This window comes from Schistocerca gregaria, chromosome 4, assembly GCF_023897955.1.
Source record: "Schistocerca gregaria isolate iqSchGreg1 chromosome 4, iqSchGreg1.2, whole genome shotgun sequence".
Taxonomy (NCBI): domain Eukaryota; kingdom Metazoa; phylum Arthropoda; class Insecta; order Orthoptera; family Acrididae; genus Schistocerca; species Schistocerca gregaria.
This window is the reverse complement of record NC_064923.1, coordinates 149,467,065-149,479,013: the sequence shown is the minus strand read 5'-3', so window position 1 is coordinate 149,479,013 and position 11,949 is coordinate 149,467,065. Positions and strand designations below refer to the sequence as shown.

Genomic DNA, 11,949 nt, shown 5'->3' with positions numbered 1-11,949 from the left:
TGTAACAAGTGTAGATACAACAATATAAATATAATGACTATACTAATTTTATTTCAAATCTCCTCACATTTTTTTTCTACTTTTTCCTGGATAAAGATTATTAAAGTAGATAAGTGAATCATTAAATACTGATAATTTACACAGTCATAATAAAACTGTTGTTAGAATTACATGGGAATGAAAAAAAAGGTACAAGCATCAAGAATCAATGCAGAGACCTCGTGCTTGCAAAAATAAGCACTTACTGACTCGGCTGCAGAATTGTTGAATAGCAGTGACGAACAAAGTACACAGTCACTCCTAAAATTATTAATCTTAGTTTTCTTGAAAATGGGCGAGAGTCACCTCTTTATATTTAGATATGCTGATGTCTCAGTTGTGCTCTACATACCCTGCCAATAGGAATCAATTCGGTGAGGAGAGTTTCGAGTGGTCCCCTTGCTATCATTAGGGTCTTCCAGGGCTCTCAAGTTTCTGTCCTCTTTCCAGAACATTGTTTCTATGTTTTCTCCTTTAAGATATTTCCCCTCAACTGGTCTGAACCAAGACCATGTTCAACAGTGCACTAATTCTGAAGAGACAAATGAGTATTATATCAGGTTTCTTGATCTAATATGATGCACACTGAATGTAAAGACCATGTTGTGCATCCTTTTACTTGCAACCTAGGATGTCTTGTACTGTAATACATGAACAAAAATGTGTCCTAATTTGGATCTTAATTTTTAATTCACAGACTGAGTACCACGTGTAAGCTGCAGATAGAGTCTTTAGATCTGTTCAATAACTGTGTGTGTCACAGGTCTTCAGTGTGTATTTTACAGAAATGTAATTTAAGATGGAATGAAGGAAATGGATGGGGAATGGGAATTCACCATGAAAACTCTCTTTGCCATGAAGAATTAACACCAATATTTATCAAATAAACACAGTTCACATTTTTTTATAATTATTTTATAAAACATAAAAAGTTTGATATCCAACAAATATAACTAGGAAAAACTCCCCTGGTACAAATAAGCAATGCCAGGCACCAGGAAGTGGCTGATGGTAATTTTTTTTTTTCTTTTGAGTCCCTGGTGCAAACAAACAGTGAGCGAAGGGCAGGCAACAAATGAGTTCCCAAGCGGCGAGCTAGCATTAACAGCCACTTCCCGCCACCCAGAGTACGTCATACAAAAATTAGAAAAATGTACAAAAATTCATAAAAATAGTAGTAGGTAGTGGATGAAATGCACACAAAGTACCCCATATTAATATCAGAATACTAACAAGTGCTTTTCTGTTTACCTAGCAAAGTGAACTAGAACAGTTAGGTGATACCCTCAGGGGCAATGGGATTCTACAGTCAACACAGCAAGGGCTGCAAAACTCAGTTAATTCCACTAAAAACCCTGCTTATCTACAGAATTTCTCGATTTACTGAGGGGTACTTTTCCCATCCTATTGCCACAACTGTCCTAATGTCACAGGGCAAGTCTTCCACAGATTATTCCCTTGGCTTGTTGGACATGGACAGCTTTGGGAGTCACTTTTAGCTCTTGCAGCTAGCACGAGTTATGAAGATGGTAACAATCCACCAAATACCTTAACAAAGTGAATTCAAATTGCATAAGATGTATGTCACTTATTACACACTTACATGTTGCCGAGGGAATTTCTTACAGTATTGCACTAGACAGTAATAATGGAGAATAGTGGTCATTTGCATTATTCTGCATACAAAGTTCAATAGCTTAGCGTAGGGATCTTTGGGTTATCACAATCAAAATAATTATCTATTACTGTACAACAAGAGATCTCTATCACAAGCTGTTGTGGGGAGATATGTGGTTTGTTCTCCTCTCAGCAAAACAGCCACTAAACTTCACTCGTCTTTCAACCAAAATATTCCAAATTTTCCAACAAGTCTAGGGTATACATCCAATGCCAATAGCATTAGGACGAAGGTAATATCCTGTTGCAGCCTGAAAAGGATGGGGATAGTGGAGGCATTGCAGGGTAATACTCTGCAAACCATACAGAAATTTTCACGTATACCCAGAAAAGGACTATTTCACATAGTATGAATAATTCAGTATACAATAATACTGCACAGTAGTAATAACTAGAGGTTAAGTGTAACAAGAAACTTAAAAAAAGTCTTTATATATTCTCCTGCTCATGAGATGCATAGTATTACTATTTTATATCAAGAGTTATGTGTGAAATTAACAATTTTTTCTTCTCAAATGTACAAAAAATAAAAAATATACATAATCTAAAAATGAAGCACCATGTAGTTTTGGATGAATATAACCTCTGTATCGACTAATACATTAGATAAAACATGTACAGGACATAGAAAGGACAAAAATTTACATGACTGGTTTTTTTTCTTTCAATGTCCAGTTCTTTACAATTGTTACTCAAAAATTGAATTTTGTTGTAGCTGTATTTCAACAACTCTTTTATGTTTGGATAAGAAAATAGATATACACATTTATAATCCAGAATTATGAAATGCTATTGGAATTGTGTACATACAGGATATGCAAACCTCTCTCTAAACTACAAGAAAATGGGACAAAATTTTGAGTATCCAATAATGTTAATGCCTTTTACTGAATGAAATTTCCATTTAATCAGGTAACTTGGAAACAATTTTAACATTATATATCCCATTTTCATGCAGCTACTCAGCACCTTTGTTATCTGACCAGTTCCTACAGTTCATACACTTCCACAGTAGCACTTTGTAAGGCCAAAAGTAGACTTTATAAACAAGTAAAGCATTACAATTTCTTTACCTACAACCATAAATTTCATTTCCATGTTTCAGATGTAAAAGGTGACATACCCTGTCTACAACACACCTTTCATTGTGAAAGTGCTCAGTAATTTAACATTCCACATGTATTGCTATACAAACAGAACTGACAGCATTCGTACTGAGATTGAACGTATGATAACCCAGACAGCCAATTTGGAACACAAAATATAGCATGTAACATCCAACCTTAGTATTATTACAGGAGGAGTTCATGATGCATACATTTACACAGCACAAACCAGTTTGTTACAATTCTAAAACTAACAACAGGATAATGAATCAATCACTATATGCTCATTTTGATAAAGCGTCCTCATTTGAGTGCCAAAAAGCCTCTGTGTTTAACAAGAAAGATGGTAGAAAATCAAACTGTCAGACCTGCTGATAATGCGCCAGATTCTACTTGCTATATAGTTTAAAATTTTTGTTTACCTCCATGACACTATTACTTAATTTAGTGGCATGTCTGTTATTATATTCCTATGTTCACACAGAAACCTGTACTTTTGGTGTTTGTGCTGCTGAGGCATATCCTACCATTAGGAGGCAAACCTATAAAAGTTATTGATTGATTACATTAGAATACATGGAATCATCACACTGGAATATTTTATACAATTTTATGAAGTCTTATTAAAAAAGTTAAATATAGTGCTAAATGTTAAATAAGTTACCCAAGGCTACAAAATAATCACGTGTAGATTTTGTATTAAATACAACTATCACATAACATCAACTGTTCTTTTTTTATATATTTAAATTGCGGTATTCTATTTGTAGAAAAGATACAGTATATTAGGCCAGCCTATCATCTGACCATTTTTCTCTCCTTTAAGAGTTGGGTGAATGGCTAACTTCCCTCAAGGGTCCCAAGCGTACTCATTGCAATTTTAAAGATTGCCACAGACAAAGTAGGATTACTCTATTTATGCAAGTATAAAAACAAGTATAAAACTTGAAGCCAATCTATTATGTATATTCTTCCTACCTGCCAACCCTTTGCCTCACTTTTCAATTTGGAAAGCCCAGCATTACACTGCCATGGACCAAGGAGACATTGGCTGCTAAGCAGCAATTATTAATGGTCGTCACAACAACAAATAAACTCTAGGATCACATCTTGCCATGCATATCATGAGGTTCATTTCATTTATATGCATTTCAAACAAAAACAAAAAGAAACAATTACATCTACAATATAAAACTCATTAAACGAAGAGCAACATAACTAGTTTAGGAAAGTAAAAAAGTTAAAATACAGAATCTTTTCAATCAATAAACTGAATAAATATTTCAAACACATATAACTATTTAACAGTTAAAAATCAGTATTAAAAAAGGTCACTGAGAAATCTAAAAATAAGCAAGGTAATATTGCTTGCTGAAACGCCTCTTTTCTTTTACAAAACTAAAACTCTGTACATCTTCCCACACCCCAAATTGATGGCACCAAACAATAAAAAAAGTAACACTTTTCTTCCCTGACACCTACAACGAATTTTACAACAGCTAACAGGGCTATCATATGAGCCTAAAACTCCAAGAGACGTATTTAGAAATTCATTCATATTTCATTATGCAAAATTATCGTAATCCCTTGGAATTTGAAGCATTATAAACAGTACAAAAGGGGGAAGTTATATATTTTTTACAAACAATGTGATATAAAATGAATAATTATTTGTACCAAAATGGTAGTTGGTTATGTCAATTACTGTCACCAATATTCCCAAGGTAGGAACCAGTATGTTTCTACACCAAGACCAAAGCTTGCCCCAATACTAACCCCAACAAATGACTAGAGAACTAACCAGGCAAACCCAATGTGCACAAGTGCTACAATTAAAATTTACACAGAAATTTGCTGGATTTGAAATTATAAATCTTGTCAGAACTGGTGAAAAAGGGCATCAGAGTAACAACCGTAACCCAATGCAGTGTTGGAATAAAGTGCACCAAACTTTGGTACATGACTACAATAAGTATCATAAACAGGTTGCAGTTTGCACCATTTTGCACTACATTAGACAACAACTATTGAAAAACATATCAATTTATATTTATATTTTATCTATGTAAATTAAAAAAGGAAAATATCTGTATAGAAAAGCGATCCACCCGACGAAGAATGCAGTGGGTTTCACGAAAGAAGGAGCATCTTTACATTAATGTTTCACATTTTCTTTGGTATGGGGAGATCACGTGCAATTGTTGTAAACACGAGAAGGAAAGTGAGAATATACACTACCTCTGCTTGCTTTAAGCACTCGTCTCTCCGTCGAGATAAGGAGGTGCGCTAAGAGGAAAAGACAAAACACAGAGGTTTGACCTCCTCTGGCATAAGATAAGAAATGACTATAGATATGGGTTATTTTTTTTCCTCCCGGGGAGGTCAATCTAATGCCAGCAGTTCGTCTCTTCCACCTGCACAGAGAACGACTAATTTTAAAAATTGAAGAAAAATAGAAAACTAAAAGGGTCATACATTTCCTGCCGGGCCACTCCAAATTTTCTTTCTCACACATTTACATCACACCCTTAACTAAGATAACAACAGCAGTATAAAAAACTTTAACACTCAAAAATACAAATCTATGGAAAAAGACTACATTCGTGCAAAGTACCTACATGACTTATTACACTTTTTATCACACAGATTACGAGAAGATGGGCAATTCTTTATGTAAAATGCCCTTTACAACTAACATTTTTTCCATACAAAACAAGCCCTTCCAAACAATGCTTGATTGACACATTTGAACAAAGGATTATTAAAAAGAAGGGTGAGTCCCATTCCATATAAGGGTATTAGTTATTGACATTTGGCTCTCCATATGCAGAGCAAAAATGCACATAGCATTCATGAATCAATGCGGAAATTACCTGCATCGTCCACGAACTGAGGTAAGACACACAACATGGAAACATCGAGGTTCTACTCGAGTGAGTTAGAGGTTGGATAAAATGGTAACCCGTGCCTGGCAAGTGAAGTAGCATCCACACCCTCTGTTTGAAGGCAACTAGATGACTAAACATTGGCCAGATATAGCAGTGAATGAGCAATTACACACGGGCATATATCTGCAACTACGCCAGAATAAAATAATGTCACTGACCATCAATGTAGGCCCACTTCAAGTGCACTATACCAGTCTTTAAACAGAAGGTACAGTTGGCAAGAGTTACCCTTACTATGATACATGATGTTGGTACACCTATGACATTTACAATACACTGAGGAGGAACAGCCTGAGCATTTCTATGGGATGACACCTAAAATATGGACTATTTTTCTGTATAATTTTCCATAAAATCTACCAAGGATACAAATTACTACATAGCATTATGTATGCACGTCACATTCAAAATGGCTGTGACACCATTTACTGGATCGCTGAATTTTCTCTGCTTTTGGTTTTAAGCTTTTACCATCAATTTGCTCATAAATAGAAAATTTTAAAACTGTTGAAATGAAGTAGCATTTCTGAAAGGTGACTGGATGACAAAAAAGCCAAGATAAATATATATATAATATATATGTATATTTAAATATATATTTTGTATATCAGCTGACGATATACGTAGTTTAAAAATGTGTGCACGATAAAGCTACAAAAGTTAAATTAGTTTCTCTGCCAATATCTTCTCTTAAATACATCATAAATATTGTAATCAATATGTAAGGTATGTAGTACAATACCTAGGACACGTATAAAAAAGTCAGTCGAGGACTTTCATCCACTGACAAATAGTGACACGAGACTTTTAACGGTAAGTGTCTGTTGGTGGCAAAAATTCATTATGTACAAAAATGAGACCTAAAAAATAAATATGAAAGGTACACTTCTCAATATGAAACAAATTAATACAAGAATACTACATTATTTTTACAGTGACTATTTACACCAGGATATACGAAAATCACAAGGATAAGGGAAAGCAGGAAATAGACCAGGAGATGGGCAAGCTTGCTTTCTAAACAGGCTGTACACACTTTGTACGACAAATACAAAAGTTGATTGAACTATCAATGCATATTTACAAATACCCTGAAAATTCACAAAAATTCTGCACGAATATTGGCAGAGAAACTAAGAAATCACACTGTTACACCTGCTACGTACATTTTATATCGACATTATCAGTGGCCACGACAGGGATTTCTTTCTTTTTTGCCTCATGCAAACTGGCGAGTAATTAAAAAGAGTAAGTTGTCCAATGTACAATCCGTTCGATCGGGCTACATTGTGAAGGACTCATTCTTTAAAAAAGATATTTAAGAATGTGTGGTTACATACCGTATATGTATATATATATATTTTACTATATAATTGTATGTCTATGTATATATATATAAACAGCGATGAAAACAGCTAGCCTACAGTTGTTACGACGGTGGTCTCCTGCGACGCGACAACACACTTGCTACAGAATTTTTCTATTTGCCGTATTTGCCCAGTAATTAGTGCAGTGAAGTGAAGTGGGTGCCACATCAGAGCCGTTCGTCACACACAGAGCTAGGGCGCTCCAACGTTAACACCAGCGGAACGGCACAGCCCTCGGTCTATCTGCTCCTTCCTTCACTAGAGGTTTGTGGAATTCACGTCCTGGTCTTGAGTGGATTGTAGCCCAGCAGTGTTCACAGTAGTACTACAAAAGAAACCATGTTTAGTTTTTTTCAAATGGTTTTACGAATGAAGATTCTGTCAGTTATCTTCAAAAACATTCACTAAGCATGCAAGATAATAAATATTACAACCTTTACCTCTAGCTCCTCTTCTCTTGAACAGAAATAAGATACAAGTGATTCCATAACAACATTTAGACTCATAAAATTTTCAACCTCACAGGCATACAAGGTAAAGGGCAAGCCACAGGAAAAGCAGATATATGATACATGAAGTTCTGTGTAATACAAATGCCATACTAACAACATATATCTTTCAACTAGTGCGAGGTAGCATTCTTTACTTTTCTTGTTCCTGTATCAGTTTTAATTCCGCTAAATACTATCTACAGACAGCAGCATGGCCTAATTTCTCAGCTGTGTATTCCATCCCTGGTATCAACACAACTTTTGTCTATTATTGTCTTCTCATTGCCAGATAACTAGCAAAAACTTTGGAACAAATGTCAAAAATAAATGAGTGGATTACAAGTGATAGGTTAAAACTGCCATGCTGGGCTAGGACTTTAGTTTGGATTCCTGCTTTTCCCATGTAGTGTCCATTACTTTAAATCTGGGAGGTGCTAGACCTAAGGCAAGATGGAACAGCCTCTACAGAGGCTGAATGGAATGGTGAGAAGCTTGTGGTGAGTCAGTGACTGGGGTATGTTTGGGTAATGAAATGGGTGCCGCTCTAACTGAAAAAGCTAGCTATCTGGATAAAAGTACCACTTTCTCACATTTTTAACATATCACATACTTATAAGATCAACACAGTGTGCATTACGCATAAACAGTGTAACTGTAAAATAATGTCTCAATTTCTGTGGTATGTTATAACAGTTTGATTTAGGTTTCTCTTGATGGGACATCTACAACTGTTAATATTCATCACCAATAATAAAATCCACTACAGTTTTTTACAACTGTGGCAGATTTTATGATTGACAGATTTTTATTTAGAATATCTACAACAAATCATACATTTGACTAAAGGTAAACTAACCCAATTTTTCTTACAAATATTAAACATGTGTACCTTTAGTTTTACAGCACTTTGATTAACAAGTCTGGAGTAACGGAAGCAATAGCCTCTCCTTTTTTGTTTCTCAACTATGGCAAATCATTAGGGAATGGGATAGCATAGACACGACCTTTTATAAAGTCCAAAAGGGAAAAATCGTGAGATCAGGTGAACACAGAGGTCAGTGGAAAACAGTTCTGTCACACCGACCATTATTATGACCAATCCAACAATAAGGGACTTCGACATTCAATCACTCTGATACAAAGAGATGCTGTTGGGGACGGGCTCCATCTTGCTGCTAAGTAAAGTTTTCAGGTTCACATTCTAATTGGGGAAAGAGACATTCTTGTAACATATTAAGACAAGCCACTTGTCTTATGGTAGCTTCACTTATTTGATGTCAGGGTACAGCGCAGAAAATTTTAATTCTAGGGTATCTCTTTGCTACTGTACAAGTTTATGAGGATGTTCCAACCCCAGATATGAACATATGGGTATATACCTTCCCACTTAGATGAAAAGTTGCCCCATTACTGAAAAGCACATGATCAAGAAATTCATCTTCTTGCTGCAACATTTCACTTCCAAACTTATGATGTACACATAGACATTTGTCTTTACAGCATGTACCAACCATAACAGGTATGGATGCATGTGTAAGCATTTTCTTAAAAACTTCCATACTGTAATCTTTGGCAACTGAAGTTCATGATGTGCTTTCTAAACAGACTTCTTAGGACTATTAAAGTACGATGATCTGACATGGTCACCATCCACTTCAGACACTTTGGGTCGTACTGTGTTTTTCATTTTACATACAAATTGATTGTAACATTCGCAGGAGCTTTTGCCATATGGGGGATTACAGTTAAACTTCAAATGAAACACACATTGAACTGAAATTACAAATTCACTCTTAGCAAATAGCAGAACACAGAACACTTTACACTCAGAAGTTGCCATTTTACATATTGGTACATGTGGTGGTGCAAGTATATAAACAACAAACCAGTAATTGCCCATGTGCCTATCTAAAACTATTTACAATTTATTTTTAACTGTGACCTTGAACCAGAACACTACAATTCTTACAGCTGACACTTTTAAAGTTTATATCTGGGACTATTTTATGGACACCCTGTATTTTAAAAAAGAAATTATAACTTTTAGTAACTTGTTTGCTACGTTTCCTTGTTAATCCTTTTCTCACATAACAGTTCTGAAAATCAAATGAATTTAACTTTTATTCACATGTATAAATATATTTTCACAATTTTCATATTTTTATCATGTCTTTCATTACTTGTAACTTCATTATGATTTGTGTTCCACTTTTGTGTTATGAAAACTCCAAAGACACATTTTAAAAAAGTCAGTCATGGCACTTCTTTAAAAGTACTTTTTGCAACTCCACGGAAAATAATTTGCAAGTATTAAGATATGAATATGTGCAGATTATTTTGCATCAACATGACCTTCCATTACTCCTTACTCTAGTCTTATTTAATGCTCAACAAACTTCTTCCTTGTTAACCCTATTATAATATGCAGCAGTGATTCCTTTATAAAAGATTTCCCTTGATTCCTATGTTTGTTTTTGTTCTATTCAATGATTTCCCATTACATAAGGAAAAGAAAAGAGAGGAGGAAAAAAACAATATTTTATTCGCTTATTACCTCTCCCAGTGTCACATTCCTTGCCCATCACATGTGCAATTTGTGAAGCAGAAGTTCTGATTTGTTTCAGTAAGGACTATAGTACTGTAACATCTCAAAAACAGTGGTCTTTTTCTGGTGAAATCTACTTTTGCCTTAACACTTTTACTGGCTTGCACACACTGTTCTAGCAATAGAAAGTGTGGCTGAATTTTAATTAAATTTTCAATGAAACTATCAAGAAATAATAAAAAAGAAATGCAACAAAACTCACTATATTTCAGAAATGAAACACTCAAATTTTCAGGACCTACAGCTTATCAGTTTAAACTAATGAGAAAAAAGAATTGTAATGTTAATGAGTATATCATTATAAACATCTCAAAAGAAAATGCTGAATTTGGGTATACAATTGAGAAAGTGGGAAACAACAGTGATAGGCTGTAGGATTATAATATTATGCAGCTGGACTAAGTTACTTGTTTAGGGGGGGGGGGGGGGGGGGTAACACACATGCGTACACTTGGCCACAGTTCACTTTTAAATATGTTTGTCTGCCACTCATCACCTCCCCTATGTGATGAATAACAATCTATAATAATTCATATTGTTATATCAGGTGCACAATTTCTGTGAGTTTAGACTGCCAGGACTCTGGCAGAGAGATAAAAAACAATGTCTTTTCATTAAGCAGGAAATATGTAAAATAAAAAATGATCATGTTTACACAACTGAAAAATAGTTGCAAGTCTTCTGATGGTTAGTAATTTAGATTCCAAATCTTACATTTTCAATCAATACTTAGAAAAAGGCAAGAGGTAAAAATCAATACTTAAAAATGGCAAGAGGTAAAGGTAAATCATAATACTAAAATCTGCAAGATACTTCACAGAATATTACAGTAACAATAATAAATCTGTGTGCCTCTACAGCCTGGTGCAAGTCTTCGAGTTGGACACTGCTTCAGTGGCTTGCATATCCCTTTGCAGTATTTGATTACTAATGCCAACTGAGTTAATTAATTCTTAAAGGATACACTGCCATTTCACTGTAAATTACTGTGTTTTTCTTCTGTCGAATCTAGATCTAGGCTTTCATACCATTATTGAGTACAATGTTCTTAGATCATTGTACTCAATAATAGTATGTGAACTGAAATATAATGTGTACAGAAGAAAAACAGACCAATACACAGTCAAATGGTGATGGATTCTTTCAAAAAATATTCTATGACTTTAGCTCATTGCCATAAAAAAAGAGTTTAATTTAGAATTCCCATTTCTGACAGGAAGGGAGTTGTGGCACTGGCAGTAGAACTTAAAACAGTCAATACACAAATCTTTGTATGCCACTAGTGATTGACTGGGTAACTACAGACATGATCCACTCTGTGGTTTCCTTTGTTATTCTTTTAAATTCCACAGGAATTCATAAATTGTAAAATTATTCTATGAATATGCATTGATTGAAGCAGGAAGTATTTCAGGTGATTACTAACATTAATCATGAGGCACAATACTGTTAATGTTGAAACAAAGGATGTAATGATTAGCAAGTACTTTATAGAAATTAAAATCTTCAGTATCCATTTACTACAGGTCTCTGAAGCCTTGAATGTGTATCTGAGGCAACACCTTCACATGTGGTACCATACGACTAAAAAACCTTTGGTACAAGAGTGATGGCTGAAGTAATGTTGCATCAGTTCAATTGTGTTAACAGTGAGGGTTCATAATCTATCAACAAGTGAGTACAGGTAATGACATTTGTGTTTGCCAGTGTGAACCA

The 11,949-nt window shown here is 34.8% G+C and overlaps 1 protein-coding gene across 3 annotated transcripts in view; it reads right to left on the bottom strand.

The window, feature by feature from the left end:
• Nucleotides 1-895: 895 nt before the first annotated feature.
• The window catches only part of LOC126365953 (translational regulator orb2), a 1,712,650-nt gene continuing 1,701,596 nt past the window's right edge, over nucleotides 896-11,949 (bottom strand). For all 3 annotated transcript variants that reach the window (XM_050008737.1, XM_050008738.1, XM_050008739.1), the window contains one exon: nucleotides 896-7,462. In XM_050008737.1, coding sequence (XP_049864694.1) covers nucleotides 7,346-7,462 — 117 coding nt within the window. In that variant the 3' untranslated portion in view covers nucleotides 896-7,345. The remainder of the gene's footprint in view (nucleotides 7,463-11,949) is intronic.